The 21,532-nt window shown below is 38.3% G+C and overlaps 1 protein-coding gene and 1 long non-coding RNA gene across 2 annotated transcripts; both read left to right on the forward strand.

Annotated features, from left to right (window-relative positions):
• The first annotated feature begins 3,661 nt into the window (after window positions 1–3,661).
• On the forward strand, window positions 3,662–14,922 carry LOC127635087 (RING finger protein 224-like). Its single transcript, XM_052114870.1, has 3 exons — window positions 3,662–3,844; window positions 6,652–6,862; window positions 11,943–14,922. The coding sequence occupies exons 1-3, from the start codon at window positions 3,765–3,767 to the stop codon at window positions 12,222–12,224; spliced, it is 573 nt and encodes a 190-aa protein (XP_051970830.1). The 5' UTR covers window positions 3,662–3,764; the 3' UTR covers window positions 12,225–14,922.
• Window positions 14,923–19,739: 4,817 nt separating this feature from the next.
• On the forward strand, window positions 19,740–21,250 carry LOC127635128 (uncharacterized). The gene is made up of 3 exons (XR_007969439.1): window positions 19,740–19,879; window positions 20,361–20,466; window positions 20,855–21,250. It is a non-coding gene; the product is annotated as an uncharacterized LOC127635128 (long non-coding RNA).
• Window positions 21,251–21,532: the final 282 nt, after the last annotated feature.

Genomic DNA, 21,532 nt, shown 5'->3' on the forward strand with positions numbered 1-21,532 from the left:
TGGCACCCAGACATGAAAGGCAGCAATCGTGGCCATCAGACGGGGAGAGACATCGACCCCATCAGGAAATAAACACAAACGAAAAGGCATCTAGAAAAAGACGCTTTCCGTTTGCACCACTCTTTTAGAGAAACATTCACTCTTTTTGTGTGTTTTATATATATATATATATATATATATATATATATATATATATATATATATATATATATAAACTAAGATATTAATCCATGAACTTCTTGCTTTTTCTGCTGCTGAAGCGCCCAGGGGTGTTTCAGAGGGGGAGGACCGCTGGAAAGTGCCGTAGATCCAACAGCATGTAGAGTTGAATGGAGGCGGCAGAGGAATTCAGCTCTGTGACTTGCTTGCTCGGCTCCGAAGAAGATATCTGATGTGTTTTTGCAGCGTCACTCCTTTTATACCCGTATGTCTGGGGGAGTGTCATACAAATTCCACAAGGCAATTTCCATTGGCCTTTTCTCAAGATCAGAGATGTCTGGGCTCCGCAGGAGCGACCCCTAGTGTCAACTCATCGACACAACGTCGAGTGAGTGACAGAAATAGAACAAGATTATTTCAAATGTCATTGTAGAGCGGAGAAGGGTGGGGACGGGCTGGAACAATGTACGCCTGATGGGGGCGTGCGAGGGATAAAGGCGGCCAGCACGGCACTGCCCTCCTCCGCACTACAGTCATGTAAACACGGATTCCTTGCTTTGTCACTGATTTTTAGGAGTTTCTGCGTATTGGTGTTTATGTAAAGAGACTCGGAGAGTAATTTACTTGATATCATCTCAAAAGAATAAATCATTTTATTATGAATTCAGACATTTCCAAAGGGCTATTATATGTTTCCTAACTTCTAAATAATGAGGAACAACACTGTTTTTCTGAAATGTAGTGGAGTAAAAAGAACGAAATTATTCTTTGAAATGTAGTGGAGAAAAAGTAAAATATATGCACAGATACTTGGAAAATGTACAGTCACAAAGTAAAAACTTAATTTCTGTCCATCATTGGATGTAACATGTTAAACAACTAAGGCATTCTGAGAGAATGCCTACACTCATGTACAAGCCTGTTGTCTGAGGAAGTCCACTGATAAAGATAGCAAACACCCTCATTAAACGTAATGTGGAACTTGATACCAATTCAGCCATTCCCCATTACATCACTTTCCTTTGGCCAATAATGATTGGCCAATAGGAGCATACCATACCTGTAGTGTGGGGGGTGCTGACGAAGGTCTCAAAACCAATTTGGCAGGGATATGTCGATGACAGACTGTCTGAGGGTGAATTGGCTTGAATTTCAGGTCTCTGTTTTAGTGACTGTAAAGTGATAGGCCCGTCTTCTCCCATTCAGCTTTCTTACACCCTACACGAACTTCGCTAATTGTTTTATTCATATTTTTGCACAAAATCAACACCCGAATCTGCTCATAGGACACTATGTCGGTGGCCCATTCCTTTGCCGTAAGGCAGTAAATTAACTTTTTTTTTTTTCAGTCCTATATGCAAGATAGAATACAATTCAATTCAATTTATCCATTTTGGCAGATGATGCTTTTATTCGAAGTTTCAGACAGTCCATTCAAGCTGTACATTTCATGTCTTTAGCGTTTCTGCAGTAGTGTCATGCTCTTACAGTTGAGCTATGTGAAAATAAGAAAACTACCACAAATTGACATTTTATCATCATGTGCTCACCCTCATGTTGTTCTAAACCCATATGACTTTCATTGTTCTGTGGAACACAAAGGAGATGTTAAGCAGAATGATACAAACTGACTACTTTAGTCACCATTCACTTTCATTGTCTGGAAGAAAATGCAGTAAATGTGAAATTCAGCGTAACATCTTCATTTATGTTACACACAAGAAAGAAAGCTTTGAAACAACATTAGGGTGAGTAAATAATGACCGAATTGTATTTGTTGGGTACATTTTAACCCTTTAATGCATATCTTGGGTCTTTAGCGACCTGGGACCTCGTTCCACCCCCTATCCATTTTTTGGAGTTATGCCCACACCTCTTAAAGTGTAGTTCACTTAAAAAATTTAAATTCTCTCATAATTTACTTACGCTCATGTCATTTCAGATGTGTATGACTTTCTTCTGCTGAACACAAATGAAGATTTTTATAAGAATATTTCAGCTCTGTAGGTCCATACAATGCAAGTGAATGGTGACCAAAACTTTAAAGCTCCAAAAAGCACAGACAATCGTAGTAAAAGTAATCCATACAACATCAATGGTTAAATTAATGTCTTCTAAAGCGATACGATCCCTTAGGATGAGTAACAGATAAATATTTTAGTCTTTTCACTATAACTGTTTACTTCCGGCTGCTCTCCGATCCCTGTCCACAACAAGACTTTGCTTTCAGACTTCTGCTTTCCAGGCAGAGGGAAACAAGTCCCGTTTTGTGGACAGAGCAAACAGAAGTAAACAATTAAAGTGAAAAGACTTAAATATTTATCTATTACACACCCAAAATGATAGTATTGCTTAAGAAGGGATTGCTTTTGCTTGGATTGTCTGTGCTTTTTGGAGCTTTAAGGTGGTGGTCAACATCCACTAGCATTGTATAGACCTACAGAGATGAAATATTCTTCTAAAGATCTTCATTTGTGTTCGTAATGATGAGAGATTTTTCATTTTGGTGTGAACTATCTCAATCTCATAAATCATATTTTTTTATGATTATTTCATTTCTAAATACATTGACAATCACATGATATCTATTTCTTTGTTTTATTACAAGACAAATACATATTATATTCACACAAATGACTACTATATCATGTTGATTTTCTGTGTGACAACAATGGTGAATTATCAGTATCCCATATGCGTGTACACATTTTTTGCATGCTATATCTTACTCAATTTGGCATGAGGTTCAGAGATTGACCTGATTTATATTTGACATTGCTATTTGACGAAGAAGTAACTCGTAAGTAAACTATTGTGTAACACACTGGGTGGGTGTACTACTAAAATTATATAAGTTGAGCGTCTATTTAGACTCAAAAAGTGCCTGAGAAAATACAAATGTGTAGCTTATGGGTAGCTCAATATGTGTTTGACAACCAAATGCGTCTCACGAGAAATAAAACGAAAAAATATATACATATATATCAGAATATATCGTAAACATGTTTATGCGGTTTACGAGGACAATTTGTTTAGGTTACAAACTGGTAAATACAAGGGTATTATGCTATAAATGTGGTTTATGAGGACATTTCTAGTGTCCCCATAATGTAAATAGCTTAAAAACATATTAAATTATGTTTTATTGAAAATGTAAAAATGCATAAAGTTTTTGGTGAGGTTTAGGTTTAGAGGTTGTGTTAGGTTTAGGGGATAGAATATATAGTTTGTACAGGATAAAAATCATTATATCTATGGAAAGTCCTCATAATGATAGGTAGACCAACGTGTGTGTGTGTGTGTGTGTGTGTGGGTAGGTTCACAGCGACAGATGGTACTTAAATATTAAACGCTCTGGGGAAGCACACCATTGTTTGCCGTCCACTTCAGAGAAGCAGTTGTGGTTGGTTGGGAAAGAGCAAAGGGCAACAAACACTGCTGGAAACTGTGAAGACAACGAGAGAGAGAGAGAGAGAGAGAGAGAGAGAGAGAGAGAGAGAGCACTCAAGTGTTAAACCATCTGACAAAGTAGGTGAACCATTTAGAAACCAAGACAGAACTGGTTATGAAATGTTAACAGAAGTTGGACTTTTCTGACATTAAACATGGATGAAATGGTGAGTGGGACAACAGAACTTCAAGAGACAGGTGGTCTACAGAACAGATCCAGGGAGGAAGGGGACAGGTACATGTTCTTCATTGAAAAGATCCTTTTTCAAAAGTCACAGGGAATTATTTATAGAATATTAAGATATTTAGACATGGCATGCATTTGCTTAACATAAATGGTCTCAAAGAAATTATTTCTTAAGACTATTGATTGATTCTTTTCCCTAATTTGTGTTTATTCTATTATTAGGGGTCAAGCCCTGAAAGGGCAAACACCTCGATTGTGTTTGTTAGTGTTCTTCTTTTTATTATTATTCTTCTGCCATGGAAGTCAAAGGCAGCCCATAGAACCATTTGCGGGAAAGTTATGACATTTTGCACATAGATAGAATACAGTCTAAATTGATAACCCAACAAATGTGGAGTGTCTCTTTAACACCACCAACAGGTCAAAGTTTCACTCATGTTTATGCTAATAACTTTTGAACCGCAAGTCCTAGAGACTATTTTATTTCCCCGATTCCTGAGCTCATGCCAAGTCAGAAAACATACCATGATTTCCGTTGGACTAGATTTTCAGCCAATTTTGCACAGATGCTCAGTAGACTGTGATCAACGAATTTGACGAAGAACACGCAAAATTGGATTTGAGGCTGTATCTCTGCAATGCTTTAATGGATTTTGACTAAAGTTGGTCATGGCCATCATGCCCTGAGGTGGCATGCAGTGTTTTGGTGCAGTCCCCCCTACTGGTCAAAAGATTGGTCTATTTTGAACCTGGTCTCTTTAGATTCAGTGCAACATACCAAGTCAAATGATACCCTATTTTCCCATGTCGGGCATTTTTGGCATCACACTTTTTGAATTTTGTCATAAAATGCTGTATTTTATTAACGCATTGGTGTATCGTTACAAGCACCATGCCCTGAATTTGCCTTAGAAGTTTAGGTCTGGAGCCACCTAACTCCAAAATAATTTTGTGAGCTTATAACTTTTGATTGCATTGAACTATTATGACAAGACTGGTCTCACTGTGTTCCTGAGGACTTGCCGATGCATCAATACCACAGCTGCAATGGTTGGCCTTATGGAATGTTGCCACTTTGAAAAAAGTTCTGGAAATGCTTTTGCAAATTGCTTCTAGGCTGTTCGTCTGATCGAAACGAAACCACCGATAGAAGAAGCGTGGTAAGCAAGTTCTTTAAGATTAGAAGGAACATGGCAAAATTTTGATTGTAAGTACCAAAAACAGTCAGACGATTTTAAATGTTGTCTCCGCCTTTACGTAAATAGATATAACTCACCAAACTTGACAAATTTATATCAAGTCTCAATCTGAGAACACACAGAAAATATTGCAGGGCTTGGCCACTTGGTGGCACTATAACTGGAAACAATGTGAAAATTGCTCTAACTACCGAATTGTTGGTCTGATTGACTTAAAAATGTATTTTGTCGGACTTGCCATCATTGTCCTTAAGAACAGTTGTGTATCTTGAGGAACATGGCCTCCATTTGTCAATCAACAGTGAATTTGATTGAGAGCACGCCAAACAGGTCTCAAGGCTGCATCTTTGGCCTATTAAAACGAAACTTGTTACTGATGGTACCTGAGCAGTTTACGAACAGTGCCACCTAATGGTAAGAAAATATGAAAATAGTTTTTATTGCTTATAGTGTGGCCTAAAATCATTAATTGTTTGGTCTATTATCAAATAATTTTTTCCATAATTATTGGAAATAAGTATTTCCATATTCATTCAAGTTTTCTTCATCGCTCCCAGATGCTAACTTCAGGCGGTCTTGCCCACTGAAAGGGGCACTGATATGTTTGCAAGTTTTTACATAATGTAATAATTTATAACATCTGCATATATCGTCATATCGTCCAGCCCTAAAACTGCTCAATGTAAATTATAAGGCATTAAAATGTGTCATGATGCTTCTTTAGCTGCTCATGTTGCTGATAATGGGCTTGACCCCAGTATTGCTGCTTGCAGCTATATTTGTTATTATTATTATTCGATTATATTGAGATCACATTGAATTTATGAGTTCCATGAAATAACATTCCTTACACATCATGCCCTCTGTCTAAAAAAAATTAAATTTCTTCACGCAAATAAAACCTTTTCAATCAAATATATGTTCATATAGCATTAGGCAAATGAGCGCCTTTTACGTTCATGGTTATTTTTTGTGTTTGTTTGCACTTGTTCAAACCTGTACATTTGGTTGTAAATACAAATGTTGTATTGTATATAAGAGGACATGCTGTGGAAATCAGGTACCATAACCTCTCTTGCATATAAATATCAATGCTGCATGGCCCCTAATTGTAAACAGATACAACAGGCTCAGCTTACACACTCTTTACTGACTGACCTTATGTGTAACTGGCTGAGTCATACTTTGTGGAAAAAATATACATTGGCCCCCAAATTATTTGAAGCCACACTTAAAAAAATTCTTCAATTAATTGCATTAGAAGAAGAAAACTTTTATTTCAGACCCAGGAGGATCCATATCACAGTAAAAACATACACAAAATATATATATATATATATATATATACACACATATATAAATCTACATACATACACATACCAACACTCATACATACATATACACATACATACATATAAATTAGTTATAAATTAGATAACAGAATATCAAGAATATCATCAAGTGGCATCTGCAAACAAATAATGCTAGATTCTTATTGTGAAATGCTGTACTTGAAACTAAATGCCACTTGGTTTGATATTTTGCTATCTAATGCAATGACATTCATTTATATTGCAATGTGGAGTGTGGAGTCAATATTTTTGGTGCAACTGTTCCTAAAACTTTTATGCCAATCATGTTGAGCTCATTCTTTAGGATCTCTGACGAGGATGTTCCTATGTCCGGCATTCCTGTGGAAGTGAATGTGGAGACTGGAGCACAGAACTCCAGGGACAGCCAAAAACTCGACTGCATCATCTGCTACAGTGCTTATAACCTGGGAGAGAGACTCCCTCGGAAACTCTACTGTGGACACACATTTTGCCAGTCCTGTCTGAAGCGTCTCGACACCCTCATCAATGAGCAGGTGGGATTGACACTAACTTAAAGGAGTATTCCGGGTTCAGTACAAGTTAAGATGAATAATGTTGATTTTCTTTAAAAAAAGCACAAATCTGGGTTACAGCGAGGCAATTATAGTGGAATTAATTGGGCCAATTTTTTAACTTTAAACGTCTCACTGTTTCAAAAGTCTAGCCACAACACATAAAGGATATGCGTATAAACATTGTGTGTAATGTCAACTACCCCTAAAACGACTGTAAAAATGTCAAATGTACAGCTTAAATAATAAACTATTTTTAACAGAATAATTCATTCAAGTGCTTTTATAAAATTATAAGCTTCACATTTTTGCCTTTAACCCCTTAAAAAATTGGCCCCATACACTTCTATTGTAAGTGCCTCACTGTAACATCGATTTTTGCTTTTTTGTTTAAAGAAAAATAGAAATGATTCGAAATAGATATTTGTGATTGTTTGTTTGTCTGTTTGTTTGGTGTTTATTGCCATATCAGCTACAATGTCTGGCAAATTTCATGGCAAATACAGGTGGCAATAAAAAATTCATAGATACATCACACCTTGCAAAAATAATACATAGAAAAAAGTAAGACTTTTCAATCCAGTACAGAAAATCAATTCTATAAAATATCCTTTAGTTGCACTTTTGATAAAGATTCCAAGAGCTTTTCTGGGCACAGGAAACAAGTCTTTTAAGGCTTTTCCAGATTAAAAGCATTGTCTCATGACGTTAAAAATAGGGCAGATCAGGAGCAAATGCTTCACAGTCAAAGTGGTGTTACAATATTCTCATTTTGGTGGTTCTTCACATTTCAATAAATACCCATGTGTCAGACTAGTGTTGCCTATACGGCACCTTGTGTACACCAGTTGGTCATGTCTAGATTTGAAGGGATAAATGTATCTTCTTCCAACCACAAAGTTTAAATATTTGTGGTATTCAACATTATGCCAGAAATGCTGTCAATTGAGCTTGACTTGTAATGAAACCGGAACATTTCTTTAATATGAAGAAATCCTGACAATCTTTTTTGGTTAGCCTGGAAAGTTTATTTTTATAATAGAATGAGAAAAAAAGAGAATATATTTGCTTAAGGTTTGGAGAACATTTCCCTAACGTAAGGAGAATGTTCTCCTAACCTCAATTTCCAACTATCGTTTTTTATAGTTCCTTCCTTGTATCCTTTATTGTATCCTTTTATTATTGTGGTGCAGCACCATTGGCAATTATAGCAAAATTTTAAAAGTTTTTAAAGTGTTGGAAAATATGTCAAATTACTTCCCATTTGAATGTGACAACTGTCTGTAAGCTACAAGTAGGTTGGTTCTTTTTCATTCCTACTGACCGCCAGAGGCAATGTAAACACTATTGGATTATCGCAGCACCAGCCAGATAGGTCGAGAGAATATACCAACAAAGTCACGTAGTGACGTATGCTGAGCTCTGGGGGTTATAAACCACAGACGCTAAGCACTCTGCCTCTTTCGCTTTCTCGCCTGGTTGAGATAGGTTGTTTTGGTTAAGTGATATATTGTGATGTCAAGAGCAGCGAGATATCATCCTCACAAGCTGTGTCAGCGCGCATCTACGCCACTTCAACGGATTTTAAGTATTGTAGCCTCCTTTTGGTGAGTTCCATTACTTTTCGTCGGTAACACTCTGTGCCTCTCGGTGTAATCCGGTGGCTGGTGTTTTCCGCTCTATAAGTTAACGGTCTTTCGTTGACATTATCATCATCTATTCAGTTGTTCTGAGCGTTTTTCCTCGAACCTATGTGATACTCTGTGGCCCTCGGTTCAATCCATCGGCCATATTAGATATATTTTCTCTTTTTCGTGATATATTTCTTGCCATTACCTGTCGGTTCACCCAGAGGAATCATATAATTATTATTTTCCTTGCCTGTCTTGTGCTCATTACCATCATTCTGCTTGAATTTAAACCTTATGGTGCTATCCGAAGGTGTTATTAGCGAGTAACTATGGCTCACAGCATGATTGCCACTGGTTTCCCACTGACTTGTAAGCTGTGCCCTAATAATCTCCTCCCGGACGATGGTCATGACATTTGCCCATCGTGTTTGGGTGTTCAACATCTGAGAGAGGCTCTCACGGACCCGTGTCTAAATTGCAGTCTTTTACCTATGTCGGAAAGTTGACTCCGTCTTGCTGAGTTAGACCCTAATTCAACGGTGAAACTCAGGCAGTTGGATGTAGCCCCTTGTCGCACTCAGAAGTGCAGGGGATCTGTGGCAGTCGGCGCTTACCTCCCATCTAAGAGGAGAGCCACATCGCGAAGTGATGAACATTTGCGTTTCGAGGAAAATTCACTTTCTAAGACGGTTTCTGTGCTTTATTCAGAGATGGTGGAGCTGAAACGCCTGCTTCACTCGCTTCAGCCAATCACATCTGCAACACCTGTGAATATGACTCCAGAATCGTGGAGGTGAGTGTCTTGAGTCCCCTCGTTTTTCACATCATTCTGACTTGGATGTGCTTTCTACGAATGCTTCGGATTCTTTTTTTTCATGATCATGGGAATGCTGTGGATGTTGCGGCACAACCATCACCTCAGGATGATTTCACTGGTTATCCAGCAGCGGAGGGGTCTAGTGGAGGTTCAGTTCAGTCATCTGGACAGGCCCAGCCCTCTTCAGATGATACTTTGGCTGTGCCTCGAATGGCAATTGCTAGTCTAGGACTTGATGTTTCACCTGTCCAATCTGCCCAAACCAATTTCTTTTTCAGGCAGTCCACAGCTGCGACTTCTTTTGCCATGCCACAATGTAAAGATTTTGTGGCTGAATTTTCAAATGCCCTCACAGGTTCTGGTCCGCCTAGATGGCACTCAAAGTTTGCACAGACGTTAGCATCTAAGGCTGAAGCAGATTCCATCGGGGTGAGTCGTGCTCCGGTAATAGAGCAGCCTGTTGCAGCTTTTGTGGTGTCTCCTGACGAGGCTCTATGAGGGAATTTGGAATGTTCCAGTGCGCAATGTGGTCGCACAGATTCATAGCTAAAAAAGGCATATGAGTCTGTTGCTTACATAACTCGTGCAGAAAACACAATCTGTCAGTTACTTCTTGCTGCCACCAGTACGCTAGAACCAGCAAATGTTGATCACTCGATTTCACAGTTTTTGCAAATGGCTCTTTTGGCAATGGGTCATGTAACCCACGAGCTGGGTAGTCTTGCAGCCAAGCTTCTGGCAGTCCGCTGCCAAGTGTGGCTTGCCCAAGCACGGCTACCTGAGTACTGTAAGAAAACCTTTAGAGATCTTCCATACATTCTTGGGCCTAATGGTCCTAATGGTCCTAATGTTCCGGAACTGTTGGAAAAGAGGGTAAAGGTGTTTGAGGCCACTCGTCAACTGACGCAGGTGCAGCGCAACACTACCTTTAGGATGCCAGCAGTTCAGACCCGACATCGCTATGCCACACCGGATCATTGTTTCCGCCAGCATGCTACACCTCAGTCACAGGCCCCTCAAAGGCCTCGTGTTACTGATAATGATAGAATTTTTTGGCCACCTCATGGACATTTGCCAGGAGGACCCCGTCAGTATCCCCCCGTGAACACTAAATGTCGCACACATAAAGCCTGAGACACTGAGGCCGGCGGTCGATCGTTTTTCAATGGATTAGTTCGGGTACTGGAGAACCAACACAGCAGACCCTTGGGTTTTGACGACTGTGAGCAGGGGATATCTACAGTTTTGATGCCGGCCTCTCAGATTTTTAAGAATCGTTCATACGGTTGTCAGAGATGCAGTTTGTTCAATGGCCCTCTCTCTGGAAATGTGTTCACTGTTACAGAAGGGAGCCATAGAAAAATTGTATCCCCTCGTTCAGGAAGACGGGTTCTATTCAACATATTGTCTTGTTCTGAAGAAGGACGGTGGTTTCCGCCCAATTCTCGATTTGAGGGGCATCTTCAGAGCGGTGTTTGTGGGCGCTGGACACTGGCCCAGGCCACAGAACATATGAACCTGCTGGAAATACGAGCAGTGTTCATGGCATTTAAGTATTTCATGCCAGTCCTGGCAGTGTTGACCTTACACTGATAAAGTAACGGTGTTTATTGGATTTATATGAACATATGCGTTATTAGCTGCATTATCGGTGTAAGAATGTGTATGTAAACACACTCAGTGAATCATTTATGTAATCTAGTTAATTTACACAAACCATCCGAAAGAACTGATTCATTAAAATTAATCAGAATTCCCAATGCTACATATAGGGGAATTGTTTATTTTAACTGGTCTATTTACATGAACTGTCCTAAAGAACCGATTCACTTAAAGGATTTTAGCTGATCCGAAATTGCGTACTGTCTTAGTTTGAGCTGCTTTTGAAGTACACACTTATTGGCTGGTACAACAGTACATTCTTTAAGTAGGCATGATTTGAGTAGAATAAATAGATTCTGGACATACTTCTTCTGGGAATGTGGGCATTGTCCCATGACCTGAATATATGATGAAAAAACCTCAAACACTTACATTTATTACAGTTTAATTACTTGCTGTTTTCCAATGTTTTTTTAAAATGATGTCTCCTCAGTTCCTGTGGCATTATGGGATAGTAAAGTGTAAAGTGGATGCACAAGTAAGAATCTTGCTGTAAATAGTAGGACATCCAGGTATTTCTCAAATACTTGTTTTATGACTAACTAGTATTCAGACGTACACATCTGAACTCCATTGGCATACTGTTCTGGCATACTCTTCAGTAAGGAAGTACGGATATTCGGACACAGCGTTGGTTTTCACAGCACTACATAATAGAGAGAAAGGATGGTTTAGGTGAGCGTGTCGGCTCCATCGCTGAGTTCACAATACGATATGACAAATGTAAAGTTTTATGATGCTACAGTGCTACTTAATGAAAAATTGACCTTGTTACTGGAATAGCGACTCCCGCATAAATCCCACACGTCACCTTTAAAAATATCCTCTTCATTCATTCTGTTAAATGAAACAAGAAAAGTAAGCTTTGGAGAAAGTAATGACATTTTAACTAATATTGATGATTCTTAATGCAGTGTCAGGCATTTCTGATTATCATGTATCTTCCCCATAGATGTGGATCCCCTGCCCACAGTGCAGGCAGAACACTCCCCTGCCACGCGGGGGCGCCACTGGACTGGACCTAGACCTGGCTGCATTTCTGGGTGTTAAAGCCAGGGTGGAAAACCAGCGAACACACACCCAAAAAGCACTGCTGGAGACCAAGTCCTCCTTTATAAAGCAGCCAATCATAGACCAGCCTCCCTCAGCTTGGCCTAATGTGGCACTGACAGATCATCATTTTCAGAGGTGCCCATGCTGCAAGCACTGCCTGCTCTGCTGTTGGTGGTGCTAGTTATATTCAGATTATACATTTGCATCAGACCAGAGACAGTATAAATGTAGGAGATGGACCACTTGTAGAAAAATGAATGGGAGTAATGCTCAATGTGGCGGCTATAGGAATGGAAGTCCAACATTTCAGTTAAAATTGCTTTATAGTTGGTTTACTCTAGAATCAGAGCCAGCCTGAAAAAACATTTGAGCTGAAGTAGTTATATTTAAAATACCATAATTGAAATAAGTTATGGAAACATAATCATGGCAAACATTTTCCAAGATTGAAGAGACATTGAAGGTAGATAGTGACCAGGGGCTGTCAAGCTCCAATATTGACAAAAACAATTTCTTCTCAAATCTCATTAATGCTTGTGCACATTCAAATTTGGCACCTCAAGATGAAGCACAAGGTTTGACTTCATAAGAAATGCCATTGGTTTTGGTCTTGGTCTATGCATTGGATTGTTTTGAAAACTACTGCGGAGGGAAGAATGATTGATCAACTTTTTCAACTGTTATTCACACAACGCTATCGTATGGCTTCAGAGGACTTGGAATATAGTGCACAAGTCATTTTAACTACTTCTATGGTGATATTTTTTCATTTTTGGTCTCGGCAGCCCCTGGTTAATCTGCTTTTATTGTATGGAAATAAAGCAGCTTGGACATTCTGCAAAATCTCTCCTTTAACATTCCACGGAAGAAAGTACTGCAAGTCATATCGGTTTGGAACGACATCAACCAGAAATACAACAATATTGTAGACATCTTTACAGATGGTTCAAAGGACCCAGGAACTGGGAAAACAGGAGCAGCTGCATTCATACCAAAGTATCCATGAGGAAGAGAGCATCAGATAATACTGTAGTCTTTAGTTGAGTTAGTTGCATCCTCCTGGCTCTCCGGTGGACTGAGAAAGTGAAACTTGAGAGAGGATTCATTTGCACAGGCTCACTGGCTGCTCTGAGGAACCTGCGATCTGCACATTCTGATTGCAGACAGGATACGGTATATGAAATATTGCAATTATTGTATACAAATCATAATCAAGGAACTTTTGTTAGATTCTTTTTGGTTCCTGCACATGTAGGAGTGGAAGGCAATGAAATGGTGAACAGAGTCAGACTGGCAAAAAACTCATTGAAGTGCAGTAATGAACTCAATATTGACATGAGTAAATCTGAAGCCAAGGCAATCATTCGTAAAGCGGCAAATAATATGTGGCTGGAGGAATGGGATAGAGAAATGAAGGGGAGACATCTATATAAGATACAGGGAAAAGTATGCACAGGAGGAGGAATGACAGCTTTATTAAGAAGAAGAGAAGAATCAATAATAAGCAGACTCCGCTCAGGTCACTCAGGATTAAATGTAACCTTTCATAAAATAAAAGTCTTCAAGTCATGTTTATTTGTATAATGCCTTTCACAACACACATAGTTTCAAAGCAGCTTTACAGAAAATCATGCATTAACAAAAAAAAAGTAACTGTAATATCTATAACGTCTTAGTCATCATTGTAAAGTTTGATTAAATACGATTGTAAATTGTGTATAAAAATAAGTAATTAAGTAATAATTATATTTAGAAACCTAATTAAAAAAGCACTATAATGGGTTATGCAATTATTGTGAAGATGTTGAAACAGTTGATAATGCAGCTTATAAGAATGAAAGACAAGTAGTGTGTTAAAAATTAAAGGGAAGGGAATTAAAATCATGCCATTAGGAAATCTTCAGGATAAAAAAACTTGGGAAATTAGATATGAGAGATGATGTGTTGAGATGTATAACGGGATTGGATTCAAGAACATATATACATATATATATAAATACACTGGCAGCCAAAAGTTTGGAATAATGTACAAATTTTGTTGATTCGGAAGGAAATTGGTACTTTAATTCACCAAAGTGGTGTTCAACTGATCACAATGTATAGTCAGGACATTACATAATTATTTGAAAAAAAAAAAATGTTTTATCAAATTTAGACAGTCCCCATTTCCATCAGCCATCACTCCAACACCTTATCCTTGAGTAATCATGACAAATTGCTAATTTGGTCATAGAAAATCACTTGCCATTATATCAAACACAGCTGACAGATATTTGATTCATTAAATGAATCTTAACATTGTCTGTGTGTTTGTATTTGAGTTGCCACAGTATGCAGTAGACTGACATGTCTTTCAGTCAATATTAGGACAAAAGTAGCAAAAAAGAAACAGCTTTTTCTAGAAACTCATCAGTCAATCATTGATTTGAGGAATGAAGGCTTCAATTTCAATGCTTGAAATTGCCAGAAACCGAAAATTTCATTCAAAGGTACAGTTCACACTACAGTCTTCAAAGTCAAAGGGCAACTGGCTCTAACATGGACAGAAAGAGATGTGGAAGTCCAGATGTACAACTAAACAAGAGAATAAGTACATCAGAGTCTCTAGTTTGAGAAATAGACGCCTCACATGTACTCCGCTGACAGCTTCATTGAATTCTACCCGCTCAACACCAGTTTCATGTACAACAGTAAAGAGAAGACTCGGGTGCAGGACTTATGGGGAGAATTGCAAAGAAAAAGACACTTTTGAAACAGAAAAAGAAAAGGTTTGAGTGGGCAAAGGAACACAGACATTGGACAACAGATAACTGGAAAAGAGTGTTATGGATCTTAAACCCATTGAGCTTTTGTGGGATCAGCTAGACAGTAAGTTGTGTGAGAAGAGCCCGACAAGACAGTCACATCTATGGCAAGTGCTACAGGAAGTGTGGGGTGAAATGTCACCTGAGTATCTGGACAAACTGACAGCTGGAATATCAAGGATCTGCAAAGCTGTCATTGTTGCACATGGAGGATTTTTATGTGAACTATTTGAAGTAGTTTAAGAAGTTCTGAACATATTAAAATTGTAATAGTAATTTTTCACATTATTAATGTCCTGACTAAACATTGTGATCAGTTGAATCCCACTTTGGTGAATAAAAGTACCAATTTCTTTCCATAAGAGTAAAATCTGTACATTATTCTAAACTTTTGGCCACCAGTGTGTGTATATAGATAGATAGATAGACAGACAGACAGATAGATAGATAGACAGACTGCTATTTTAACATAAATCTAATCTAACACATATATACATGAGACAGGTTGGTGAAAAGTGACAGAATGTGAAATAAAGGATCAGTACAGTGAAAATGAACTTCATGGAGTCTGTTGACAATACCTTAAGAATAATTTATCCTTATCTGAGACTACATCGATTTACAATCGGATTACCCAAATTATATAATCAATTCACCAGCACTTTGAGCACAATACCGGAGATGTACTTGTGTGTCTTTGTGTTTCCTTGCATTCTTTGTGTTGCTTGGTTCTTGGTTGAAAGTTTGTTCCGTTGATGATTTAGACCTCTGTAAGATCGGACAGTTATTGTCTGGATGAATGATGAGGTTGGCTTTGAAGCAAGGAATTCTCATGGAGGATCCGTGACTCCCGATGGGTGTGTGAACAATAGAGAGTTAGAGGCTTCCTCTGGACTTCGAGTCCCGAGTTTTCTTGGACCTCACAAGGCATGGATCTGGTTCCGAAGAGATGCAGAGAAGACCATGAGGGAAGAGTCAGAGCAAAGAGTGCAGTGGTCAGAAGAAGAGACAAGAGAAGAGTGAGTGTTCTTCCTGTTTGGAAACATTTGAACTGAAATTGGCCACATCCCCAAAGGTGTCCTTCGCCAATCAGAAGTGACTTTTCAGAGTCACATGGTCGAATGGGCTGTCCTTTCCGACAGTTGATTTTATGGTCCTTTGTTTCGGAGTCTTACAAATATCCCCCTCAAAAATAGTGCATATTTAATCATAAGCTTTTTTATGTTGAAAATGGTACAAGAGACATTATATTCGTTGTCATCAGCTTCCTTTATGTAACCAAGCAAATTTGATATTCTTTCATGAATATTATATGTGTAGGTAACAAAACATGAAAATCCCTGGTTACAAAACATACTGGTTAATTCCTTATAAAACATGAATAAAACATTACACACATTTAAAAGAGGTACATCAGGCTATAATCATACATTTTTCAGTTTTACAAGTTACCACAGTTCAAAGCAATTGTCAGAATTACCTATTAAGACAAGGTATTGTATAAATCGTGGATTTAAATGCATTCTGTATATTTTAGAAGGTTAAAGTACTGTACTATTAAGTACTGTGAATTTATGTAAAATTTTCCTGGATTAACATGAAGTGTTTAGTTGTGTTTTAGAGTCTTGCAAATCTGATGGTCTTTTGGAAAACTTTCAAAGAAAAGTCTGCTTTAACTGTGTGGAAGTTCAGAATGTCATGCTTAGGGGCCTTTTCTGATCAATGTTGATGCCTGGACTTTGATTTATGACGTTGAAGAATTCCAGGTTTGCAAAGGTTGGGGTTTTCTAGATTCAAATCATGTTGCTGCAATTCTTCTGCATGTATAATAATAAGGTTCTCCTAGGTACACCTGGACACCGTTTTTCTTGGTTGTTGGCAGATCGGATGTTCCAAGCTCCACAGTTCTTCAGTCTATTTCGGCTGTCTCAGTTGATTCTGTCTCTTTATGTAATCTCAGACTGACACAATGTTCAGTGGGGGGCTCTGTGGGGGTCATGACATCTGTTTCAGGGCTCCCTGCTCTTCTGTTCTAATCTTTTCTATTGGCAAAAGGAATGTTTGGGAGTCTAAAATGTATTTTTCCTATTGACACTAAATCTGAAGATATAAATAACCATCTTATGACAAAAGTTTTTTGTGAAACATCTTATGTGCCTAAAACTTTTGCACAATACTGTATATTTACAAATATAAAAAAATATTTTGACTATGTTTTCACATAGATAATGCAGAAAACAATATGACAAAAGCAATCATAACTGTTTTAAAAACTTTTGATCTGACTCAGCATGTACATGGACCCACACACAATCATGGACACACTCTAGATTTACTTACCAGTAAGGGTCTAAACATTTCATCGATTGTTATTAAGGATGTAGCACTGTCTGATCATTTCTGTATTTTCTTTGATATATTGATCTCTCCTGCCATTGAAGCTAGATCTGTGTCTGTCAAGAAGAGATGCGTAAATGAGAACACTAGTGTACTATTTATGAAGGCTATATCTTTAACATCAAGTATATCTGCTGACTCTGTTGATATACTCCTTGATTCTTTTAACTCAAAAGTTAAAAGTGTAATTGATGATATTGCTCCTGTGAAAGTCAGGAAGAAGAGTGGCAGACAAAAAGCACCTTGGAGAAACTCAACAACAGTGCAAAATATGAAAAGACAATGCAGAAAAGCAGAGCGCATGTGGCGGAAGACAAAACTTGTAGTCCATTATAACATCTACAAAGACAGCATCCATGCTTTTAATATGGAACTAGACAAAGCTAGACAGACTTTCTTCTCGAATATTATAAACAGCAACTTAAACAACACACGCACTCTTTTTGCGACTGTAGAGAGACTGACAAAGCCCCCAAGCCAGATTCCCAGTGAAATGCTCTCAGACAGCAAGTGCAGTGAGTTTGCTTCTTTCTTCTCTGAGAAAATCAATAATATCAGAAAGGTGATCAGCACATCCTTGAGTTCTGCTGGGGTCAGGCAAATCAAACCACAACCTGAGAAAGTAGTTACTATGTCTGATTTCAAAGAAATTGATGGCAAAATTTTGGAAGAAACCGTACAGCACCTTAAAACATCAACCTGCGCCCTTGATGCACTTCCCACATCTTTTTTCAAAAGTGTGTTCAACTGTTTAAAAGCAGATCTCCTAGAAGTGATAAACTCCTCACTTCTCTCTGGGAGTTTTCCAAACTCCCTGAAAACTGCAGCTGTCAAGCCCCTCTTGAAAAAGAGCAATCTGGATAAGACCATATTAAGCAACTATAGACCAATCTCAAATCTGCCTTTCATAGGCAAGATCATTGAAAAAGTTGTCTTCAATCAGCTGAACAAATTCTTGAACTCAAATGGATACTTTGACAATTTTCAATCTGGTTTCCGATTGCATCACAGCACAGAGACAGCGCTCATAAAGATAATAAGCGATATTAAGCTTAAATACTGATACAGGCAAATTATCAGTACTGGTACTACTCGACCACAGTGCTGCATTTGACACTGTTGATCACAACATACTTCTTGACAGGCTTGAAAACTGGGTGGGGCTTTCTGGGATGGTCCTAAAATGGTTCAGGTCATACTTAGAAGGGAGAGGTTATTATGTGAGTATAGGAGACCATAAGTCTGAGTGGACGTCCATGACATGCGGAGTCCCTCAAGGCTCAATTCTTGCGCCACTCCTGTTCAACCTGTATATGCTCCCAATGAGCCAAATAATGAAAAAGAACCAAATTGCTTACCACAGCTATGCAGGCGACACACAGATCTACTTAGCCCTATCACCTAACGATTACAGCCCCATTGACTCCCTGTGCCAATGCATTGATGAATTTAACAGTTGGATGTGCCAAAACTTTCTTCAGTTAAACAAAGACAAAACTGAAGTCATTGCGTTTGGAAACAAAGATGAAGTTCTCAAGGTGAATGCATACCTTGACGCTAGGGGTCAAACAACTAAAAATCAAGTCAGGAATCTTGGTGTGTCTCTAGAGTCAGACCTTAGTTTCAGTAGTCATGTCAAAGCAATAACTAAATCAGCATACTATCATCTGAAAAATATTGCAAGAATTAGATGCTTTGTTTCCAGTCAAGACCTGGAGAAACTTGTGCATGCTTTCATCACCAGCAGGGTGGATTATTGTAATGGACTCCTCACTGGCCTTCCCAAAAGACCATAAGACAGTTGCAGCTCATACAGAACGCTGCTGCCAGGATTCTGAGCAGAACCAGAAAATATGAACATATCACACCAGTCCTCAGGTCTTTACACTGGCTCCCAGTTACATTTAGGATTGATTTTAAAGTATTATTACTGGTATATAAATCACTCAATGGGCTAGGACCTCAATATATTGCAGATATGCTCACTGAATATAAACCCAACAGATCACTCAGATCATTAGGATCACATCAGCTAGAAATACCAAGGGTTCACTCCAAGCAAGGAGAGTCTGCTTTTAGCTATTATGCCAGCCGCAGCTGGAACCAGCTTCCAGAAGAGATCAGATGTGCTCCTACAGTAGTCACATTCAAATCCAGACTCAAAACACATCTGTTTAGCTGTGCATTTACTGAATGAGTACTGTGCCACTGTGTGTCCGACTGTTTGTACTGTATTTTATTTTATTTTATTTTATTCTAAACTGTTTCAATTATTCTTATTTTTTTATTCTTATTTTAATCTCTTCTATGTAAAGCACTTTGAATTACCATTGTGTATGAAATGTGCTATATAAATAAACTTGCCTTGCCTTGCCTTACTAACAATATGACTGCACTCTAGGTAGTTTCAAAATGTAAAACCGAAAATAGTCAGAACATTTTTTTAATGTTTCCCGACATTTTCTTCGATCAATTATATATATATTTCCCCACACAAAGGAAGAGTTGTCCTTCTGCATTGCTGTTTCACACTCCAGTTCATTTGATGGGCGGTAATGCACCAAGAAGCTTTTCAACTACATTTCCAATAGTTCCACTCTGAACTTCCTGTGGATGGCAAGCGTGCGAGTTTGTGGTAAGTGGTCCAATGTGAATCATTAAAAGTATTTCAGCTCGGATTTTTTGGTAATTTATCTGCCCTATTGAATAAAGCAAGCGGCGAGTTTTAATGGTTATCCTTCTGTTTGTGAGCCGTTACAGTTACTGGATTAACCAGTTAGCATGTAGCCTAGCTTCTAAACAATCACCTTAATGCTGATGGAGCTTAAGTTATTTCATTGCATTGACATTACGTTAAGGTTTTTTTTTTTTTTTGACATTACGTTAACATTGACGTTATGTATCAATAATATATACGTCATAAACGTGCTGTGGACTACAGTAAATATTAGAATTAGCAATATCGTCATGGTTTGGTTATGTTTCGTGTTTACATGCTTTGTGAAATACAACACGTTGGTTCAAAACGTGTGAACAAGTCAGCATTTTGACATCAGAATTATTTCTCTTCAATAACTCAGTAAGAGCAATTCAGTATCTGCTTAACGCGTTTCCAGGCAACGAGAGGCAGGAGACGTGAAGATACTGCGCAGGAAGCCCACGCGCCTCGAGCTCAAACTGGATGACACGGACGAGTTTGAAAGTGTGAAAAAAGAACTAGAGGTAAAAACCTCGTCTGCTCTGAGCAACTTCAATTAGCACTTGATTTAATGCATGTAGAGTTTATTTGGTATGAGAAGAAACAACCTTGTGTTAAAGGGATAATTCACCCAAAAATGAAAATTCTGTCATAATTTTATCACACTCATGTTGTCCCAAACCCACTTAACTTTGTTTGTGTTTTGTGGAACACAAAAGATGAATGACAGCCTCAGTCACCATGGGTTTGGAACAACATGAGTGTGAAAAAATTATGACAGATTTGTCATTTTTGGTGTGAACTATATATGTCCTATTTCAGCATATTTGTGTGGTGTGAACTACAACATATAATAGCTGTCAAATAGAGATTGATCTTGATATCAGCATCTCTTTTCATGTCAATTCGGAGTCGAAAGAAACAGAGGGATGAGGTGGATGTAGTTGGTGTAGCCACATCCAGCGAGATGATTGGAGCATCAGGTGGAGCCACAGATGGGAAAACCAGAGTGCAGATGATCCACGAGCGAATTGGATACAAACCTCACCCGAAGCCTAACACATTACCATCACTTTTTGGGAACCTTCAGTTTTGACAATCTACAAACCTAAAAATGGACTATCAGGTCTACATTGATGTTTCAGTTGCACACACACATTATTTTTTTATCTTCTCTGACTTGAAAAAAGGACCAAAGTCACAGGCACTATGGTTTTGGTAAACTATGTGTTTTAAGGTTGTTTGTGACAACCAATTTTACACAAAGGACTATTTTTATACAAACTAAATAAAGTCTTACTAATCGAATGGGGGAAATTGAATCTTTTCACTTTACTGTATGATAGTAAAAAATAATACAAGGGAAAACACTAAGGTGAGAAGATCATAGTTATGGATGAGTATCTTAAAGGGGATAGTTCACCCAAAAATGAAAATTCATCATTTACTCTCATGCCATCCCAGATGTGTATGACATTCTTTCTTCTGCAGAACACAAATTATGATTTTTAGTAGAATATTTCAGCTCTGTTTATCCATTTTATGAATTGGATAAAGTGAATTGTGACCAGAACTTTGAAGCCCCAAAAA

The sequence above is a fragment of the Xyrauchen texanus genome, chromosome 4, assembly GCF_025860055.1.
Source record: "Xyrauchen texanus isolate HMW12.3.18 chromosome 4, RBS_HiC_50CHRs, whole genome shotgun sequence".
NCBI classification, from domain to species: domain Eukaryota; kingdom Metazoa; phylum Chordata; class Actinopteri; order Cypriniformes; family Catostomidae; genus Xyrauchen; species Xyrauchen texanus.

What these genes read in the sequence shown, in the direction of transcription:
- LOC127635087 (XM_052114870.1), top strand. Translation starts at nt 3,765, where the DNA reads ATGGATGAAATGGTGAGTGGGACAACAGAACTTCAAGAGACAGGTGGT. An exon ending in TCCAGGGAGGAAGGGGACAG is followed by an intron (nt 3,845 to 6,651) that starts GTACATGTTCTT and finishes CTCATTCTTTAG; the next exon opens with GATCTCTGACGAGGATGTTC. An exon ending in ACACCCTCATCAATGAGCAG is followed by an intron (nt 6,863 to 11,942) that starts GTGGGATTGACA and finishes TCTTCCCCATAG; the next exon opens with ATGTGGATCCCCTGCCCACA.